The sequence below is a fragment of the Agelaius phoeniceus genome, chromosome 5, assembly GCF_051311805.1.
Source record: "Agelaius phoeniceus isolate bAgePho1 chromosome 5, bAgePho1.hap1, whole genome shotgun sequence".
NCBI lineage: Eukaryota > Metazoa > Chordata > Aves > Passeriformes > Icteridae > Agelaius > Agelaius phoeniceus.
In genome coordinates, this window is record NC_135269.1 from 29,444,092 (window position 1) to 29,466,141 (window position 22,050).

At 37.7% G+C, this 22,050-nt stretch overlaps 1 protein-coding gene across 4 annotated transcripts in view; it reads left to right on the top strand.

Moving 5' to 3' along the window:
• The window catches only part of TMCC3 (transmembrane and coiled-coil domain family 3), a 133,677-nt gene that overhangs the window by 104,978 nt on the left and 6,649 nt on the right, over window positions 1-22,050 (top strand). For 3 of the 4 annotated variants that reach the window (XM_077178750.1, XM_054631857.2, XM_054631855.2), the window contains exons 2-3: window positions 18,179-19,077; window positions 20,545-20,680. In XM_077178750.1, coding sequence (XP_077034865.1) covers window positions 18,179-19,077; window positions 20,545-20,680 — 1,035 coding nt within the window. Of the gene's footprint in view, window positions 1-6,428; window positions 6,536-18,178; window positions 19,078-20,544; window positions 20,681-22,050 lie in introns of those variants that run through there. The other variant, XM_077178751.1, reaches the window with a different exon arrangement.

Here is a 22,050-nt window from a genome sequence, read left to right on the forward strand (position 1 = left end):
AAATCAGTAGAGTTATAAAAGAGAATGAAATGTTCAACCAGAACAGTTAAAATTCTTGTAACCAACAGCTTGGGTTCTTAAATGTGCAAATGTACACAGAGGATCTCAGCAGTTACAGTCTGTCATGGCTTGATTCCAACCTAGAGTGCCATTACCTCTCTTCAGTGCTAAATTATTCAGGTATATAGGCCAGTTCAGTCTACCATGATTTTAGAGGTAGCTGGATGTCGTTGATTCTGTTATGTGTTTGCTGAAGATGTAAGAACAATGTATGAAAACCAGGTTGTGCCTGGAGTCCATTTAAATGCTCTAGCTTGCATGCAGAACTGTTTTCCAGGTTATTGTCAATATTAAGTAGTTATGGATGTTTTTTGGATAAGCTTAATTCAGATCATGGCTAGTGGAGCATTACAGCACAGTTGCTCTTCTAATGGGAGAGATGTGTGGCTTGGACACTGCTGGTTAATAATGTACTGAAAAAAATGGTCCAAAATATTTTTTTTACAGGAATAGGACAAATACTAGACTTAACATGTGTTGTGGAAGTGCTGCAGCAGAAGTAAGCTGCTGCTGAACTAAAGGAAAGGAGTCTGTTGGAGACTTTGAGTATTCCCTACCATCTTGTTTGCTGAGCTCCATGGGAACCTGCATTTCTGAAGTGTGCCCTCTGTGCTTCCTGAGGTTGGTTGGTCCCAGCACTGTTTGGGGTCAGGGCAGCAAGTTTGGTGCTGAAGAATAAAAAAAGCAAGCCCAAGAATGCAAGGCAACATGCTAGTGTGTCCTCCTGCATTTCTTCAAAACATATCTGTGGTGTGAGGCCTCAAAAGCTTTCCCCTTCCTGCAGCATGTCCTCACTGTCTTACTATATTTTGTAATGTCTCCACAAATCTTGGGGTCCAGGGGCCCTAATTCTTCTGGAGAAGCAGAGTAATGTCATTGTCTTAGCTGTCACTTTTGTGGTTGGGATGTCTGCCTTGAAACTGTGAGTTTGGACATGTCTTAAGCTGAAAAAAGCCTAAAATCCAACTGTTTGTTTCTTGATGGACAATCTTGGCTGATAAGTAAACCTATTTCCCCCACGCCTTTTGCTTGAAGGCACATATGACTGAACATGTAATTCATCTGTGATTAAGTATTTCTTCTGCACTGATTTCTGCAGTGAAGTCATGATACATTTTGCATCTGAATTGATTCACCTGGGAAGAGATTGTGGTACCAGTGCCCTCATTAGTGGACTATTATGGAGTCATTGCAAAGGAATCTCTGGAGGAAAGGAACAAATTATTCAGGAACACATATTTTAAAATATGTGAAATAAAGGGAAAAGAAATCAGGAAATGACTAAATGCATCTCACTTGGCAAAGTGACATTTATTTTAGTACAAAGCCTTCAGACTACCTGCGGTAGTTCTCTTGTAGGTTGTTTAGAATCACGGCTGTTTCAATCAGCTAAAAATACTTTTGAAGTATTACTTCCCATCTTTCCAATCTTTGTTATTTGACTGTCACAAAAGAGAAACAAAAAAAGATGTTGGTAAATTTTTTTCATTATATAGGTATCGGTCCTTTAATTTTCATTTTATTTTCATTATATAGGTATACAGTCCTTTAACTTATTCTATTAATTTCTGTAAACTTAGAACAAATTTAAAGTTTGGCAAAAAAAAGGGAAGTATATTTTATACTACAATTGCAATAATGTCCCTGTCCCACAGTATCTATAGCATGGTGCAGTGGTAACTTAAAGAAGATGATCCAGGCAAGTGGCAGCCTGGATAGCCTTAAAAGCAGATTGTGTCTGATAATAAGTTAGCACTTAAACTTTTGGTACTGGCCTGTTGTTGTTTGGGTTTTGTTTGTTTTGGTTTTATATATGATCCCTTACATACTTTGTTGTGTTTCTGAGAAGCAAAGGTCCATACACAAGAGCTTAGAGAGGAAAGTTTCTTCAGGCTTGTGAGGATTGCTGAGTGGCTGAGCTTGTTACACGGCCTTTGGAGTTGCTTGTTCTGCTTTTGCATTGGCTCATATTCCTGCAGCTGCATTGCATTGCTGCAGTTTGCTTACTGTTAGACTCCTAGAGCTGCTGTTCCTCTCCTTGTAAAGTTGTATAACCTAAAGAGTGTCTTTACATTTGATAAGGCATCATTTGAGAGACTAAGAATGACCTACTAGAAAGATTGTGCTTGATAGGGAGATTATTTGCTTCAAATTTCCCAGTGTCAATGGATACTGATATGATTTACAGGAAGTTGTCCCACGAGTGTGAAATTACCTGGTTCTGTTAGAGTGTTGGATCCTAGCTTCAAAACCCCTTGTCTCTGAGTGAGAAAAATTTAAATTGAGTCAACAAATTTTGGGAGTAAGTAGATCACACAGAAGTTCTGGGTGGAGGGGAAGGTACTCACCTATTACAAGGTATGTTAATAGAAAAGTGGGAGGGAAGCAGTTACAGAGAAGGAACTGAGAACTGAAGAGTTCACAAAAAAGTAGATAGATAGAGGAAGGGGGGAAAGGGTAAGGGGAAAGCCTGAGCTCATGTGAGGCAAAAACTCACATGAACTTCTGCTCACATGAATAAAATTCAAAACCTTTTGTTTAGCCAATAAGCTGTGATTTGAAGCAAAGTCCCTCTATGTGGCATCCTCTCATCCTTGAAGAAGGAGCAGAACAGATCCTGCAGTGTCTTCCCTGATCATAACACTTAGAAAAATTCCAGGCCTTCCTGCTTCACCCAAAATAGTGACTAGTTCAGCTTTCACCTATCAAAGTGGCTCCCATCATCACTCATGGATGCCAGCCATGTCATGCATAAGATACAGTGAAGACATAAGAGCCTAGGTTATGATTTTTAGGTAGCAGAATCACTATGTGCAAGGTGTTAGATTCCTGTGGTATCAGACTAGGGATGAAATTTCACCTGAGGTGGCTGCAGGAGATATGTGGTGTCTCAATGTAAGCACAGATCAAGTATCCGTGGTTGTCAAAGACACACTTTATTTACTTTTGGTCCATCATAAGTCCTTGGATGTTTCAGCATGGAAGAAGTTGTGGAACTTGGTTGTCTGTGGACAGGTGATTACAAAGTCATCTTAAGAATTTATGCTGAATTGGACTCTCTCCCTACCCCCAAGGCACGTTCAGGAGGAAACACTGACCAAAAAGGAAATAAGTAAATCATGTTTTAGTACTTGGAACTCATAATCAGTTTGAAGTAACAATGTGATGATTAGGTTTCATTATTTTTATCTCTAGCTTGTATTGCCTGTCAGTGTGTCTACGTGCTTTGGGGGTGGGAAGAGAGTCAAATTCCTTGGAACAGATCATTGAATACACCTGGAATGACTATCTCAAAGCAGGCTTGTCACTGTCAGCTTCTCAGTTTGTCACTGGAGCTTTTTTTGCAACTAGTAGAGTTTTTCTAGGATTTCTTTCTGCAGATCAGAAGTACAGCTCAAATCAGTGTGGCAGGCTGTGCCAGAGACAGGTATCTAGAACTACCAGTTATAACTTTTAAATTCCACTGGGAACAATGTTAACTCTTCAAAAGGGGATCATAGACTCAAAATACCCCAACTCTGAAGACATTACTCTAAAAATATTTTGACCTTGCTAGACTTGTTCACTGTAATACTGGCAGGCTGCCAGGTCTGTGGGAGTGATTTTATGTACATTCATATGTAGTAGTCTCTTAGAAGACCAGTCTGTTAGTGAATCTGCTGGCTCCCTTACATTGCCTTTGAGTTACACTGGGAGATTTTGTCTGACAGCACAATAACTGCTTGTAGTTGGATCTCAGCATTCAACAGCAGTAACATAATTTCCCTGGTTGGTGCTACGTGCAAGCAAACTATAAACCTTCTGAAACAATGCTCTTTCCAATAAGTACTTCCAGGATAATTCCTTTCCTTTCCCTTCAGATAACAGCAAAACAGATAACAGCTCAGATCAGTTCTGACACAAGTTTCATACACTAGATAGTCAAATATCACAATATTGTGATATTTTAAACATAGTAAGAACTTCTATTATGTTACCTTATGTAATCCAGAAGTCATCTAGAGAATTTGAAAGAGCCATGTTAAAATGGGATAAAATTTTTTTTTTTTACCACATCATAAGTGTTTTCAGTTATTTCCATACTTCTAATCCCCACCCCAGCTCTGCATTTTAAACAAAGATGCATTCACAGTATTGTGCATGAATCTTTTAAGACTTGTATTGGGAGGTTCGTACCAGAAAGTAAACATCACTTTTATTACACTAAAGGGATCTAAACCAGCTCTTCAGTGAAAAGCTAAATAAATGAAAAATCATTGGTTTTACTAGTCTCTTTTTAGTCCATTTTACTAGTCTATTGTTAATTATTTTTAGTAGTATTTTAAACTTGTCAATGTTCTTATGAGTGTTACTTGGATACACTACCCTATAGTGGGCCCAGTACCTGTTGGTAAGCATCTGAAAGTTTTGGACATATGTCTGGATTTATTTTGGTGAATCCTTGGCTTTCAGCTAGCAAACAGCCCTAACAGAACAGGCTTTTTCAATATATTATATCAAATAGCTTTCAAACTATATGAATATTGCCTAAATATTGTTAAATTATGCAGAGGAACATAACACCTGGTGCATTTATTTCTGTACTGACCTTTATTTTTATAACACTCTTGTTAAAGCAGTAAATGAACAAGAAAGATAATAAAAAGCACGTAAAAAGCCTACAGACCAAATGGGATGAATAATGATGTACATCCGTTTGTTCCATAAAGTTAAAATGTTGCAGTGTTTTCTGGTTAGTACCAGAAGCATATGTAGGGACAGACTTAAAATCTACATTTGTAGAGCAGAGCTGTAGAAGCTGTGATTTGCTCTTTCTATTGTGAGAGGTCAGAGTTCCATACAGTCATATTTGCATGGAAGGTTTTCTTCCAGTGCAAATCACTGCAATTCATTAAAGTTTCCCAGAGCATTCAATGAATGTATGCATATCTAAAAAGTTCCTTTCTAGCTGAAATAGAATAAAAGACATTCAGGCCATTTTGAGTTGCTGAAAAGTTAGATAAATTTGGATTTTGTTTACCACCTGCTTTTTTTCTTCCCCTCAAACTTCTGTTTGATTATAAGTAATGTTACGTCTACAGGAGCTAATTTTCAAGGTCAATTTCTGCCCAAATTTATATGTTTCTTCCACTTGCTTACCTGCAGGAAGACTGCTTTGATTGTAACATAAACACCAAGAACTAGTGGACTTAGACTGAAGTAGCTTTCTTTGCAGTTTGCATTATGATTTCTTGGAGTGATTTGTGTGTTTCTCAAAGCTGTCAAGTAACTGACTACAGAAAGTGAGAGTATTTGTCTGTCTGTTTCTTTAGGAAGAGGGTCTGCAAAATGACTTTTTGACATGTTACGATGTTTAGAATATTAACTCTGTGTAATTAGGCTAACATAATTTGGCATAATCTCATAAGGGGCATGTTTTTGAGGGTTTAGTAATGGATATAGATCTTCATCTGTCTGTTGAAACCTCTAAAAATCTGATTGATAAATGGTACTTTATTTAGATTTAAATTATTCTAAGCATATGACCAAGAGAGATAAAGATAAAAAATATTTAGACAGTTTTCTAATGCCTTGATCAAAATGAGCACTAGGGTTTGGGTTTTACTTTGCTTTTCCACTGTCATGGAATGAGGTCTCTTCTATTGAATGTTTGGCTGTTTACACCAGGGTTCTGGAGCCTGTAGCCAAGCACAGCTCCCTGCTCAGGTACAGAGCTCTGGCTCAGGGCAGAGCCAGTAACCATGGTCAGACTCCAAGGACAGCATGGCTCTTATCTGCTTCCTTTCCCACTGAACTCTCCTTTGTTCCTTTTTATCTGTGCTGTTGCTATGACTTAATATGGTAATATATTTATAAGTGTTTTACACCAAACCATGTGATTAAGCATATCCTCTTGACTGTCTGAATAGAAACTTAGGAGAGGAAAAAAAAGAGTCAGTTTAGAAAGTTCAAAGGAGAGGGAGGGAGGCAGGCAGGCAGACTAGGAGCAGAATATTGATTTCAGTTTCATTCTAATCAAATAATATTGGTGAAAGGGCCTCTAACATCACCACAACTCTAAAAATAGAAAAATCTAATATGAGTTTAATATGTAGGAACTGGCATTAGGAGAAAATTGTTAACTAGCATTTATGTCTGTGCTTCTGAACAAACCCATTTAGTTTGAATGGAAGATCCACACATGCCATTTTCTGTTGATAATTTTTTTAAAACACTCTGAATCAAGATTAGAAACTGCTTTAAAAAGACCATCAGGTGTATTGCTGTAATTAGTGTATATTGTATTATGGTGTAATAAAATTGTATGGGGAACTTCTGTATCCTGCTTTAAATTGTTCTGTTTTGCTGTAATCAAGGAATGTGAGGAACAAACTTATGTTGGGCAGCCTGTTGCTTCACACAAAAATTCACAAGGAGATAAGAGCAACAGTTTGACCATCGCTTGATAGAGGCTCTCCCAGTTCCCTGTGGTTAGGTAAGAGAGGCAATGGCTTTCAACAAGCTGAAAATAACTCTTAAAAATGCTCTGAAACATCTTCTATTGTTTTCATACCCTTGGCATGGAAGTTGACGGGTGAGCTCTGTGACTCAGTTTGTGGGAGATGTAAGTCATGGATGGTGAGTGTGGGACAACTCAACCAAGAAGAAAAGTAACAGCTTTTCTCCTGTTTTCTCCCATTCCTGAGCTCCTGTTTCAGAAATGCTGCCCTGGGCTAGCTATTATGGACCACAGCTGTATAAGAATGTGAAGTACCTATGTGCTTAATGAAGCTTTTGTTAGATATTATATTAATAACTTGTTACCATCTCTGCTTAGACCATATTAAGTAGCTTTATGTTTCTTCATCGCGCACAAAGCAATGCTGAAAGAGATTCTTGAGTAAAACAGAGGTGTGTTCTAATACCTAACTTGAAGATGGTGGGGTTTATCTTATGTGTTTATAGCAGTTGACTTACCCATCATTGTGGATTTAATAATGGATGTTACTGAAGATCTAGCAGTTCTGTTTTAAGACTGTATTTTAATAATCAAGCAATATCAGTTGTTGTGTCAAGTATCCATGTAAACTGAAATGTATGGATTCCATAAAATCATGTGCTTTAGGGTTCACACTATCCAGACTAAACATTCATTATTTGTGTCATGTAATATAAATTATCACTACTATTTAAAAAGAAAAATTCTTCTGGGATAGTCTTAAGAGCTTTATAGAGGAGATACATGAAATTTAGCTGTATTAATGCACAGATTGGCAATTTCTGTAAATCTTGGCAAGTATTCTACCAGGTTGAATATATCCCAGATAAAAAAACATGATTAAACTGACTTAAGATTAAAAGATGAAGTTGCTACTGTTAGTTGAGCAAAAGCAAAAAGAGGAAAGATAAAAGAAAGAAAAAAGTATAAGCGAAGAGTATGAATAAGCACATAATTGTTAATGTAGATACTATTCTGTAGCAAGCTATACTTGTTTTTATTTATGTAAAGTTAACTGTACTACAATATTCTGATGACAATATTAAGGTTTCCTCTTCCAAAAAATCTTAGTGGTTCTCAATGAGAAGAATCGACAAGTTTTGTCATTAGAGTCTGAATTGTGGCATCTGGCCATATAAACATCTTGGTCAAGTAAACTACCCTGAACTTTAATCATGTTTCTACAAATGTTATTTGAAGAGTAATTTTATAATTTCCTGAGACACATATCCCTATGAAACATTTCTAGTATTGCTCTATTCAATTAAACAAATAATCCCTGTGACACCATCACATCTTTTGTAGTGCTAGAATGAAACACCTAAGATAATGATGTTGAGATCCAAATTAAATTGTGACTCTAAAAGCATTATCAAGGTTTTAACCCTGTCTGTCCTCCTAGGCAGAGTTTGAACAAAATCAAAAAACCCACGAGCCTTGAATACGAAGGATATGAGTCTAAAACACTTATCCAAAGGCAAGAAACTGCAGTAGGAGCAATACAGGCTGCTCCATCTTTGCTTGCCACTTTCTCACTGAGTCTCACTGTCACTGGTGCATTGTTGGTGTTGCCTTTTCAGCCCTGCTATCTCCTGAGACAGGTCTTTACTACATCTGTGCCAAATTGAATTAAATTTTGCATAAACATATTAATGAAACAAAGGTAATAAATTTACATGAAGTTGGTCTATAATGTTTTATATATCATCTCAATACGACAGCAGGTAAGAAGAGCAGGTTTCATTTTCCTGAATTAAATTACTTTTATATTAGCAACATGGTTTTAACAGATTTAGAAATATCAAATGGAAAACAATTTTTCCTACTGAATCTATTCTGTTTTAAGCAATTAAATGTGCTATGCAACTGAACAGTTTCTGAGCACTTTCCATTAGTCTGCTAAACAAAGTCACTACTGTTTCTTGCCTGTGCTTCTCATCTTGCAGTCCTCCCTTTGAGAATGGTTTTTGTGTTGGATGGCAGAGAGAAAGGAGCAGGGGTTTTGTTTGGTTTTGGATTGGTTTGTTTATTTATTTAGTTTATAAACACTGAATTTATGACTAAAATTTCATGCATAATATACATTCTGCTGTATATTTACACTACATGAGGAGATGTTCAACAAATGCTCCCTGTAGTTACAAGTAGGGGGCAGTGAGCTTTGTAATGAGCTTTTAGAAATCAGCAGGACTTCCTTCTGCAGGAGTTCATTCTACCATTGACATTTTAGTTCTGGCAAAACAGAAATAAATGTATTTTCAGTTTGCAAACATCTCTTAGGGGAAAAATCTGCTTTGAATTGCTAGTACTACCATGGCAAAACATAATGGCATCTTCAAAATGACATCAAAGGATTTGTACTATACAGTAAAAACATAGTGAATCCTTATTAAAGGCAGTTGTTTAAAAATAGTGGAGTTTTTTTTGTCCATAAAACGTTTTAAAACTGTGATTTAGCACTCTCATTGCAACTAGTATGGTGACATAAGAATAATAATTTACCCTAGTTTATCTTTCAAAATCATCTGAATTGGTTTCTCTAAGTAATTCAGTTTAATAAAACTCACTGACTGGGGAAGTGTTCTCAGAATATGAATATTTTAAGACTAGATAAAGATTTTACTGTAGGGTTTTATTTCTCACTAATTGGGTGAATCTCATTGATGTTCTTTTCAGTTAGACAAGTGTTTTGAATTTTGGGGTTTTGATTAATAGATGTTATGTTATTTATGGAACTTGTCTACAACAGAGTTTCTTTCATGGGTTGAGATTTTTGTGTGCTGTGTATTAGTATTTGAAGTGTACAGTCTATACAAAACATTGAAAGGAAAAATGGAGTATAAAGATGACTCATGACTATGTACAAATAGTGGATTAATTCTATAAAATCAGTACAACAGTCTTAGCTGAATTTTGTTCAGAGAGAATAGACTGACAGAAAAGTTTCTTAATATTTTTTAAAAGACATACCTCCAACCTCTTATGGGAGTGGTTCATGCCAGTACCTGCTCACAAACATTTAAAAAGATTATATGAGAAACTTCAACATCACGTGCACAAGAGAACATGTTTACAAACATTTAAAAAGATTATATGAGAAACTTCAGCATCATGTGCTCAACAGAACATGTTTCTAGGGGATGCACAAAGCACTGGCTGAAGTACTGCTTGGATGTATTGTTATAATGTGCACAGGGAGCCTCTTTAAAGAAGAGGATTCAGGGACATCTGCTGAAGAGGCACACTCATCTTCATGAAGTGTTTGGGTCTTTTTACTGGAAAAGTTATTTTTTCTTGTGAATTCAGATTTGATTGTAACTATTTGAGTTGATTGTTAGGGTGTAACCTTAAAACACCATGCCAAGAGCAGGTTCTCCAGAAGGTGCACAGCAGCTGAAAGTCTGCATGGACATGAGATTTTCTGTGGGCTAGTACTTACTTATAATAGCAATAACTTTATGTATATTTTACAAAATGTTTTAAAAGCATATCTTTATACATGTATATTTATATAAATAACAAGATAGTAAACATACAAGTAATATTTGAATGTTTTCTCCACAATGAGAACAACTGTAGATCTATTCATAATGGAAAGCATCACTTGTGACACACTTTAATGGCAGAGTCACAGCATAGTTTCTGCTTTTCAAAACAATATTGTTTATATTAACTTGAGGGACAACATTTCATTTTCTTCCAGGAGGAAGTTATGTAAAGAGCAGGAAAATGTGATTCTGTTGCCTAATGCTTTATATTGCCTCTTCAGTGAAAAGAAAGGAAAATGGTTTTGCTATTTTAAAAATAAATTTTTATAACAAAATGCTTTAAAGTTGTGTTTTTGTGATCCACAGGAGGTTAAATCCATTGACTCTGCAGAGAATTTTGGTTCTTAATGCACTGCAATTAGGATGTTTTCTCCAGAGTTAAGTCAGAGCAGTGTTAATCAGTTGTGTATAGTGGCTTAAAATACCATTATTGCAGCAGTGGTATTGAATAATAAATGACCTGCATAATATGCATCTGTGTGATTCAAATTTTAATTTTCTTTATTTTGCCCAATGAAAGAAGGAATTTTTTGAAGTAGTCTTTTAAATAAAACTTTTCCTCTTTATTTTCTGGCCTTCTTTCTTTTCCTTTTGGTTGTTGTGGGGCGTTTTTTTGTTTTTGTTTGGTTTTGGGGGGTGTTTTTTGTTTTGTTTTGTTTTTGGTTTGAATTTTTTTTTAAATTTATTTCAGTTTTTGTAGATCATGAAGTATGGCCAAAGTTTTTGATTATTGGTGGCTCGATCTTCATGCAGTTCTCTGCCTTTGGGGTTATTTGTGGTTAGGGTACAAATACAGGCCTTAGATATCAGGTGTGGAGCCAAAATATGCACTTGTATGTGTAATGTGGCAAATAGTGAAAGTGTATATAAGTAATGAAGGTTTGATAAAGTAAAGTTGCTTTGTCAAGAGATACACTAGTTACTGTGGAGAGGTAAATAAGCTGCTTAGTCATGTAATGTAGTGAAGACCCTATCTTTTGATTAAACCCTTTATATAAAAAATGAACTAGAACTCCTGGGTATAGGCAACACTGCTGTTGTAACAGATATGTGTTTTTGAGATTTGACTTTATCAGCCCAGCAAGGAGAGATGCAGGGCAGGGGGAAAAGGAAGAAGCAGGCAGGCTCTTTTAAGTAAGCAGCTCAGTTCATGTACAGGACAAGATATGATTGTTTATATGCTCAGGATGTGCTGCTGCTGCATCAACGCAAATGAAAAGATCCTAGGTCTGATGGAGCCATTGTTCTCTTGTTTATAAACAGAAGTTTTGCCATGGTTTAAACAAACAAAATCCCCAAGTCTGGAGTCTTTTGCCTGTGATGGCCAGTCTATATGGATTTAGAGTGTTTTGTCTCCCAGTGGTAATATTTTCAAAATTCCCTGCTATTATAAAGCCTTAATGTTCCTGTGACAAAATAGGTCCTATGTAATGTTGCCAGCTCAAAGCAATAAAAGTCATGAATTAGATGGACTAAAATCAGCATTGAGCTGTGGGGTTGATTTTTGTAGGTGTGTAAATTATATATTTAAAATTTCCTTAGAGTTGTCTTTGTTTTGGGGCAAAGGACTTGGTTGGTTGTTCACTGTGAAGTTACATGTGGGAGTTAGTTCTCTGTAACTGAAGGAGAGAAACTCCATTGTATTTCCTGGAATTCTCTTGTATGATTGTACAGTTCCAGGAGCTGGGATTTTAGAAAATGCTTAGACCATCTGAATAGCAATGAAATTAAGAGCTGAGTGTGAAACAGAAAGAACCAGGTGGAGGGAGAAGATGACCTGCTGCAGCTTGATCAGTGTGGAATAATTTGAGGAGAAGTTAGACAATGCAGTGATACTCTGAATCACAAGTGATGAGAGATCAGAAGCATATGCTGTAACTATGAGAAGTGATTAGTCATAGCAGGTATGTAGCTGGCTTTTTATCAAATTCTCATTCATGGAAAAGGATTTATAATTGAAAATGTGTAGCTAGCTGACTTTTCACAGAATGCTTCACAGTAGTCTGGAAAATTTCATTATTGCCATCTATTCAGACATCTTTTGAAAAAGAAAGCTTAATACTGAATGAGAGGGGAAGAAAAAAATCCATAAAAGCTGGGAAGAGGGAAGGGACAGCACCTATTAGAAACACTAAAAGTAAGTAGAACAGTTAGTCTAGAAGGGATACAAAATGACTGGCCTCACTCTTCAAAACTGTAACCCCCCCCTGTTTTCTAGTGGTGGTACTTTGAGGGATTTGTTTCATGGGAAAGGCACTCTCCTTCACAGGGAATAGGAGTGCAGGCTTCTTACAAGGACTGCTTGATGGAGCCACCTTTGAGCACCTGGAGCTCCCAAGCAGTTGCTGATGTTGCTGTGTAAACCTGAGAGAGAAGGAACATGCACATGAGTTACATTTCTTTTGATCTGAGTTAGGAGAAGGTTTTTTATTGACTTGTTTTTAATTAATGGTGCTTATCTAAAGAGGAGGACTGATCTGAAGCAAAATAGTTAACCAAGAGCTGTGGAATCTACCTTCTGCCTGCTTAAGAAACTTAAGCTTAGTAAATGTGAGTATTGGTTCATAACTGTATTCAACAGCTGATGTCTTGCTTAGGATGCTTAGTAGTTTAATCTATATCTGAGGTCTTGCTGCAGTATCTTAGTAGAAAAGCTGAATTTTTATAATTACCAGATTGTGTTGGCATAGTGCAGAAAATGCTCAAAAGGATTCAAATCTCTACAGTCTACTCTGCCCCTGTATGATGCCTTACTCATGGAATGGCCTTGAAGTTTCCCAGCCTTTGAATACTGAAGAGCAGATTCTTGCCAAAGGGTATCTGAGATTACCTTTGACTTCTACCTGGAATAAACATCTCAGGTGTGTTAGTGAGATACCTTACAGCATCAATGTTTTTTTGAAGGGAGGTGCAGAGTAAATAGGTTATAGAGGAATTGTTGATGATGAAAGAAACACCTTCAGTTATTTGACTCCATCAGCATTTGCCAGGTGGTCTCAGACAAATCACTCAGGATCTTCCATTACCCCAGTAAAAAGTTTTGCTGACTCCCTCCATTCCCATATACTCTAAACTCTCTGCATGATAATTAGCATGGTATTCACAGTGTAGGTTCTTCTAGATATTGAGTAGCTCTGTAAAAAAACACAAGCAGAAGGTGTTTTGCTGTAACATACTGTACAAAAATGTTGGGGGCTGATTTTATGTAACTTAAAATATTTTATGATGATTTAGTTCTAATTTAAGATTTCCATGAAGGATTCTCATGTGGATTTTAGAAAGAACAGTGAACTTGAATGAGATGGTGAAAGTCTCTCCCCAAATACATTTTTGCTTTGGAATATACTGAAAACTTACTAAAACTCCCTCTGCATGTTCTTTTACCCATTGGAACACCTGTGCTTCTGGCATATGCATATTTCTGATAAAAAGAGAATTGTTCCTGATGACTTTTGTTGCTATTACCAAATTCTAAGAGCTGTGAAGCTGCCTTAATCCTATTTTGTATGCTCGTTATGGGATTCTGTTTCTAAGCATTCATCAGAAACTCTTTCAAGATAGACTTAAATTGTCATCATAAGCATTTGTTTAGCTTGCACAGCTATGACTGGTGGTGGTAATGAGGTTTTTTAGAGAAAGAACAAGAAGGAAACACCTGTAAAATGAGCCTATTTAAATAAGTAGATAATTTTATGTCTTCATGGTTTGTTTCTGTTAGTGAGGCAACCCAAAGGAGCAGGCTTTCTGGAGCCTGATGCATATATGCATCTGTCTTGTAAATGCTTTTTATTCTCTATGCTTTTTAAAGGTACTTTTTAAAAGAGCATAAAAGAGATCTATGACTTAAAGAGTAGAGTTCAGTTTGGTACTTTAACATAGAGGGCTTATGTCTCACTTGTTAGTGGAGAGCCATTGGCACAGTCAGTGGAAGCCAGCATGGGATTCATCTGAGCAGCCATGAGATGTGGGTTGCACCAGGGTGGCCTGCACGCTCTTTGTGCTCTATTCACTATGGATTTTTTCTCCCAGATGGATCCCACCCAGGATCTATGGGGAAGAAATAAGGTCTTCTAGGTCTGCTTTATATTTTCCAGTAGGAAGATTCAATGACCAATCTCTATAGGCTATTAAACACAATATTTTCACCTGTTCAACAGGTTAAAATATTCTACATTGTTCCTGTCAATGTAAAATCTCTTTCCAACAGTCTTGCCTGTGGTATTGGGGAACGTGGGTCCTACTGTGCTCTGGGCTCATTGACAGCATGGCCTGCAAGTCTGACCTTGGTGCTGCTTTTGCAGACAGTTAGTGAAGAAACATGTGCATCGTTGTGATGCCAATGAAATCCTACCCTTGCTTCCATGAGTGGGTTTTCAAATCACTATTGTGCTCTGAATGCTTCTTTTTGAATAGCAGGCTCCCTGTTACCCAGCCCTCCACTTTACATTTAAGACAGCAAGTAAACCTGACAATTCATGTGCAGTGAAGAGTTCCCAGCTTGCACTGTGTTCATTGCACCAAGAAGTGATTTCGCTGTCCCTTCTGAAACTCTGGACATGGATAGCATGGTCAGGCAGCTGGAGATCTTCTTGGCTCTCTGGAAGAAGGGGGGCTGGGGCTTTATCTCTGAGAGTTACCTATCTCATCATCTGTGGTGCTGTTCTTAAGAGCTCATGTTCACTGTTCTTGAAAGCTTGTATTTCAGCAGCACAAACATTACTATTAGTTCTCAACTGGGTTGTAGTGAAGTGTGTGTGTGAGCTGCTCCATAAAGTGCAGTGGTCTCCCTCCAAGGCCCAGGTGTCTTTTTACAGACTAACAGCAGCTGTGGCTATCCCAGGACTATATGCAAATTGGGTTTTTTCCCTGTTTTTTCCTAGAAGACAGATTGAGGGCATGTCTCTAGTATTTCCTCAGACTATGGGCTAGTGCTTTGACTTCCTGTCTACCTAGTGGTACCACATGTTTCAGGACTGCTGCTTCTCATCTACTGCTAATGCCCAGCTCCCTATTAATTGCCATTATAAGAGATATGTATGAGGATTCTTTTCTCTTAAAGTGCTTCTCACTTCCAAAAGGATGGCTCATCCATTTTAACTGTTGGGCCTGCTACTGTATGTAAACATATTTTTCTCTTGGCAACCACAGTGAGAATCTTTAAAAAATAAAATTAAAAACCCATCTCTCAACAACTTCTTTGTTATTAATGGCTTGGTGGCCCTGTGAGGTGCTGGGGACCCAGGAGTCACAGCAGGAACAATGGCAGGGATGGCATTCCTCATTTCTTCCCGTAGCATAGCTGGGAGAGCACTCACACAGTTTGAAGGAGATGCCATTCATTCTCCTGCACTGGGAGGATTTCAGCCTGCATCCCAGCAGAGGGCACCAGTACCTGCAGGGATGAGGAAGCATCTCAGACTCCTACTGGCAGTCTTGTGTTCGGTGCAAAGAACGAGGCATTCGATGCAGCAGGAATTCTTCTCATCACAGGATGAGACTTGCAGCAAGAAGGATTTGGGGTAGGATTTGAAGATGGAAATCTGATGTTTGGGTTAGCGTTAGTGCTGAGTTATAAAAAAAATCACAAATGGATCATCAAGGTAGAAGAAAGGTGAAAGGCCACTTGTCTAGACATACCTGACTCTCCCATTGTCTGCTTGCTTCTGATGTAAAATAAACAAGCCAAAAATCCCAAAAAACCCTAAACCCCATAAAACTCAACCAACCAGCCCCCTACCTAAAAAAGAAAGAACTCCACCCCACATTACACATCCCCTCTGTAATACACAGAAAGGTGTATTGCATCAGCAGAGGATTTCAAGAGCCTCTTGAAAGAAGGTTGCTTGACCCAGCCTCGCAACATGATGGCAGAGGACGCCTGCCATTTTGTCCAAATACAATCAGAAAGAAAGATACATTGGATATGACTGTTTTTGTACTCTTAGTGAGCTCTCAATCCAGTAAGTAAAACTGCTAGCAGTGTTCTGGGAATTTAAACAGTTATTTTCTAAACTTTCCTGAATTTGAGCTGACCCTGTGATTGGTTTTATCCAGGAGCAGATTTGCCCCACGCTAACAGATTTCCTCATGTCCAAAAGCACGGCAGCATTCAGCAGATGTATTCCTTCAAGGCTATTGTTCTTTTTATCTGTATTGCTTTTGTGACCTTGAAGTTTCAGGAAGGCAGAGAAGGCTGACCAATAGAGAGCCCTGTGAGGGAGGGGACATAAGGGAAAAGGGAACTGGTTTGGGCTTGTGTCCAATTATTACAATACATTTCTAGACTATTTTTTACTGAGGAAGTAAACATTGCTGTGTAAAGGTTAGATATAGACCCACCCATTCCTGGAAGTTATGTACAACTTGTTCTGAGTGGCATCAGTGATGGATCTGTTTTGTGTGTGTGTATACAATTCTGTGACTAATTACAGTATCATTTTGTGCCAAAGCTTATTTAAAAATGTCTTAGGTTGTTTCAAGAAATTCTTGTTAATTCTTGTTGTATACTGAGCATTTGGATCATGCCAATTGCTTTTAACAAACTGGTAAAGTGTAGATCTATTAGGCCACAACAATGGTTTAATCCCTGGGATTCTGAGTCTTAAAGGCTATCATTAACCAATATTCTCCAAAAGAAATTGTCAACTCCAGACTTTCAATATGCATTTTTCAAGTGCTTTTTTTTTTAATATAGATATTGATGAATGTGAATTTTTATGTTAGCTGGTTTGTGCCCTGAGTGGTGCAGTAGCAAAAGAAAAATCAAGAAAAATCTTCACTGTAATCCTTGGTAATCTATAAGGAAAATAATATAAATAAATAAATAATATAAAGTAGCAGAGATGAAAATATATTTTCACGAAGGCATTGTCAAGAGATACTTTAATATAGCTTCTGCCTTGTTTCTGCAATGGTCTTGTCTGAGGAATTATAGTGGTTCCCCCTGGTATCAAAGCTCTGGAAACCCATTATGGCTAGAGCATTTGTTAAGCAGTCTCTACAGACATGACACTGTGGCAGCTGCAATGAAATGTGCTTTCTTTGTCACACAGACTAAACCAAGATGATAATAGGGATAAAGCTATTTTGTTTAGATCATTCTTCTCATGCTTTCCCCATAACTTTGAGTTTATATAAGGAAACACTTTCAATGTTTTGTATCAGACTATCTTGCCTTTCTGTTGAGAAAGATAAAATGATCTATTGCAGTTGGTGTTGTGACTGAGTTGCCCAATTGTTTTTGTTGTGCTTGCAGAGAGCATTTAAGGTGTACAGATCTTATACTTGACTGAATGCAGTTTTCTTTCCTGAGTTTCTGCCTGTAAATCCCACTCAGTGAACTTCCTATTGAAACAGAATTAGCACAGCAGGTCAAGTTGTTGAGCACCTTTATCAAGCTGGAAAGTCAAATACAGGCCAATTCTTTCTCTGTACTCCCTGCTTTAAAAAACAACAGTTGCTTCCAGCTTGCAGCATACACTAGATTTTCAAGAGCTTTTTTTCAGCTAGTTTTGCAAAAACTTGGAATTGTGAAAGGAATTTGAATGGGATGTATCAAAAAAGGCATGAAACCTGGGAAAATATACTGAACAGTACATAGTGTATAGCACTGCTGTAAATGGAAAGATCTGGTTACATCTCCATTGATGTTTGACCACTTTTAAGAGAAAAAACTGAGTGATTATCAGGCATGGTCTCTTTGAAACTCCTAATAATAAACAATATATTTAGGAACCTGTTCTAACTAGGTGTTATTCTCATTTTGTGAGAATAACACAAACTGTATGTGGCAAATGTGGCAAACTGTAAGTCATTCTGAAAAGCTTACAGCAATTCTATAACCTATTCTGAATTATTTTTTCTCTAATTCATCTTTATTTTAAGGGAGACAAGCAATTCCTTAGACTGTTTATTAACTTGTAGAAGTCAAAAAAAATGCTGCTAAATTTCAAAGAAAACTTCATTATGCTTTGCTAATATAAGCTACTTTATACTGTACACTTGATGTAATTATATGTGGAAAAGTAAACCGGATGTTGGATTTTAAAAAATAGAATTCAAATTCCATTTACCTCTTTTTCTTTTCTCTCAGGTGGAAAGACATGACATGAATACCCTGAGTCTACCACTTAACATCCGTCGTGGAGGCTCTGATACCAACCTGAACTTTGATGTACCAGATGGGGTCCTAGAATTTCACAAAGTCAAACTCAATGCAGATAGCTTGAAACAGAAAATCCTCAAGGTTACAGAGCAAATCAAGGTTGAACAAACAGCTCGAGATGGAAACGTGGCTGAGTATTTGAAACTGGTGAACAGTGCAGACAAGCAGCAGGCTGGGCGCATTAAGCAAGTCTTTGAGAAAAAGAACCAGAAATCTGCCCACTCCATTGCCCAGCTGCAGAAGAAATTGGAACAATATCACAAAAAGCTCAAGGATATTGAACAAAATGGATCTTCCAAAGCTACCAAGGATACTTCCAAAGATAACTTGAAAGACGTTCAACATGGAAAGTCTCGTAGCACTGGGCACGGAGCAGAGAGCAGCAAGTCGGGTGTGCCGGGTGTATCTCTGACACCCCCTGTCTTTGTTTTCAGCAAGTCCAGAGAGTTTGCCAACCTGATCCGAAACAAATTTGGTAGTGCAGACAACATTGCTCATCTCAAAAATACCCTGGATGAATTTCGGCCAGAAACGAGTTCCAGAACCTATGGGGGCAGCGCCACCATTGTTGCCAAACCAAAATATGTTAGTGATGATGAATGCTCAAGTGGGACCTCTGGATCAGCAGACAGCAATGGGAATACTTCCTTTAGTCCTGCTGTGGCAAGCACCCTGGACAGCCAAGGAAAGCTTTCCATGATTTTGGAGGAACTAAGGGAAATCAAGGAGACACAGTCCCAATTAGCTGATGATATTGAGAATTTAAAAACCCAATTTAAAAGAGACTATGGCTTTATTTCTCAGATGCTACAAGAGGAAAGATTTAGGTATTTTTTTTTTAACTGTTCTCTTGAAATGACTCTTGAATGGGTATAGAAACTATTTAGAAAGTGTGTTTGTGTGAGAGAGAGATTTCAGAAGCAAGAGGAAAAAATAATTCCAATCAATATCTAGTACCAACATGTTTAATTCCTTCCAACAATTGAAAAACACACATAGAATATTTATATTTTCTATTAAATGGTGTAGTGCCCTTTGCTTTTTGTCAAAGGCTGGTCAGAAAACTCTCTCCTATGTCATGGCTTTTATGTGAATTATGTGAGTACTGCGTATAGGAGATGCCAATGGTTTTGTAACTGGTGGAAGGATTCTCATCTAACGTGACTCAGAAAAGCTAATCAGTCTGTAGTGTAGCAGAACTGACTGATAAGTATACCCTTGACTCCTGAGTACCTTGTCCAAATACTTCTCACACACATTGCTATCTCCTGGATGCAATGTCACCTTGTACCCTGGTGTAACACACACTGGGAGATGTAGTTTGAAGGGCTGTAGCACAACTTCATCTTGCATTTGTTACATGACAATTTATTCCTTCATCATCCTCTGTGAGAAGTGGATGATATGTCCTACAGAGGGCTTTCACCTGCTGTACCTATACCCCATTTTTCCTATGGCTTATTAAGGCGACAGTCAATTCTTGAAGTCTTTACTATGCCAGTGGGCAAAATCTTGGTATGAAGGGCAATATTTCATGTCTCCCTTGCTTATAGTTCTTGAAATACAATGAAAGGCTGATATCATGTGGTAATATAGGGGGGAAAGAACAATGAAAGGCCTGCTGAACTTCTGACATGGTTTCAGGAGAAGGCAGAGTGGCCTTTTCTGACAGCTCTCGGCCAGTAAAATCTCAAGCTTCCTGCTACCCATTTCTAGACAATTTTCCCTCCATCATTTTTATGCTGGCTGCTATGTTTGCCTGTTTTTGTGTTAAATCGAGTGACAAATTCACAAAAAAAAATTTCTAGTTTGCTGGTGGTTTACTTGAACTGCTTTACCATGTAGAAACATGCCAGAACAGACTGTACATAAATGGCAGAACCCTGCAGTTGTGTATGAGAGAGAACATATTTTTCCTGTCATTACTGGTGAGCTATTAACTGGCTCAAACTTACTTATGAAGCCATATCTTCTTGGCTAAATGAAGAGTGAAAAATGTGAGTTGGATATCCCTAGGCACTGTTTATATTTCATAAAATTTGCCAATGATGTACAAATATTTGCTTTTTTACACCTACTGCCAGCAAGAAACACTCAGAAAAGGCTTTCTGATTGCTGAAGAAATGTTTATGGAAAGTTTGCAAAGTTTTTACTGATTTCTATATGTGCTTTGTAATGCCAGTCAGATGAATTCACCATATGCTGAGAAATTGCCTTTTAAAATGTGCAATTGTTTTCATGATTTGCATTACTTGAATAGAAGGCACTAAATTTAGACTTCTTTTCCTAATAAGATATGAAAGATTGGAAGACCAGTTAAATGACCTCACTGACCTTCATCAACATGAGACAGCAAACTTGAAACAAGAGCTAGCCAGCATAGAGGAGAAGGTGGCGTATCAGGCCTATGAGCGATCACGAGATGTTCAGGTACTTATTTTCCTTATCCTAATCTTCTAACATTTCGTGGAGATCTTGATCCATGAAGCACTTGCATTTTTCTGCCTATTTTAAAATAAGGAATATTGGAAAATATGTAAGGTTTGAACATGTTTGTAAGCTTAAGAACATGTTTTCTCTGTTTTAAGGGGAAAACCCAGCACATTGAATCAGTGACAGTCTCCATTTGTTTCCCTGGATTCAGGATTTTTTTTCTGCTGAAACTGATGATATGGCCCAGGCAGACTTGTGGTGGAAGAGTGGCCTGTTTTAATCTCTTTCAGAGAGGAGGAAGGAATCAAGTCTCCTTGTATTGTATGACATAACACTTCTTACCATGTCCTGACATAAACTTGCTCAGACTTTGAGCTTAGGGTAAAAAGTAAGAGAAAAAGACTTGTAGATTTGCCAGTTATAATTAAAGAGTTTTAAGCCATAGTCACAACAACCTCTATAATCAAAGCTGTGGGGTGTTTTCACCTTAGTGATCAGTTGTAGTCATCTCTGACTTCAATTAAAAACCAGAATTAATGTCTACAAGTATGTCCTGACAGCATGTAGTTACATGTATATTTTATACAACACAAGCACTTACATAGTGCATAATATTTCCACTCAAAGTCTGAGGAAGTGTAAAAAGTGGTGAAAACACAGTTGTGCCTTACCTATTCATGAACAACTGAGGAATGCTCAAAGACTGTCTACATATTGGCCCACATGCTAAAAGAACCTAAAACCTGACCCGTATACACCTGTGCTCATATTTCCAAACAGAGAGAGTGCAGGCAGTAGAATGATCACAGTTTCCTAAATGTGAATTAGGAAGCTCCTGGGAACAGAGTGGGAAAGGGATGGTACTGAATCTAAGCATATCATAGGTTTCATTGTAGGTTTAAACAAGAGAGGTGTCTCACAGATTTAAAGAAAAGAGGACTCCTTTCTGTGAAAGCATCTTGAGGATGTAAAAATGTAATGAAACCTGAGTTGTCCAACAGAGGGGCTGTGAAATATTCCCTAACTCATTAGCAGAATCCTGGAGGGGTGTCAGAGACTTTTAAAAGACTCCTGGAAGGGTGTCAGAGACTCCTTAATGAAGTGCTATGTTGACGCAGCCTTGTTTCTTTAATCTCTGTACAGTTGGGCCCATTTAAATCTGTCTCTCTGGGGCTTTGGAAAATTAGCTAAAATAGAGTAAAAGGATTTAAGCTCTGGATATTTTGAGTAACAGCCTAACTGTCACTAAAAGATGTGCAGATAGTTTTAAAGACATGTTCAGTCTCTCAATGCAGAGCTGCAGGTATCAGACTTTTGCAGCTGGAACTCCTCTAAAGCAGCACAAGACAATTTGAGGATAACTTACA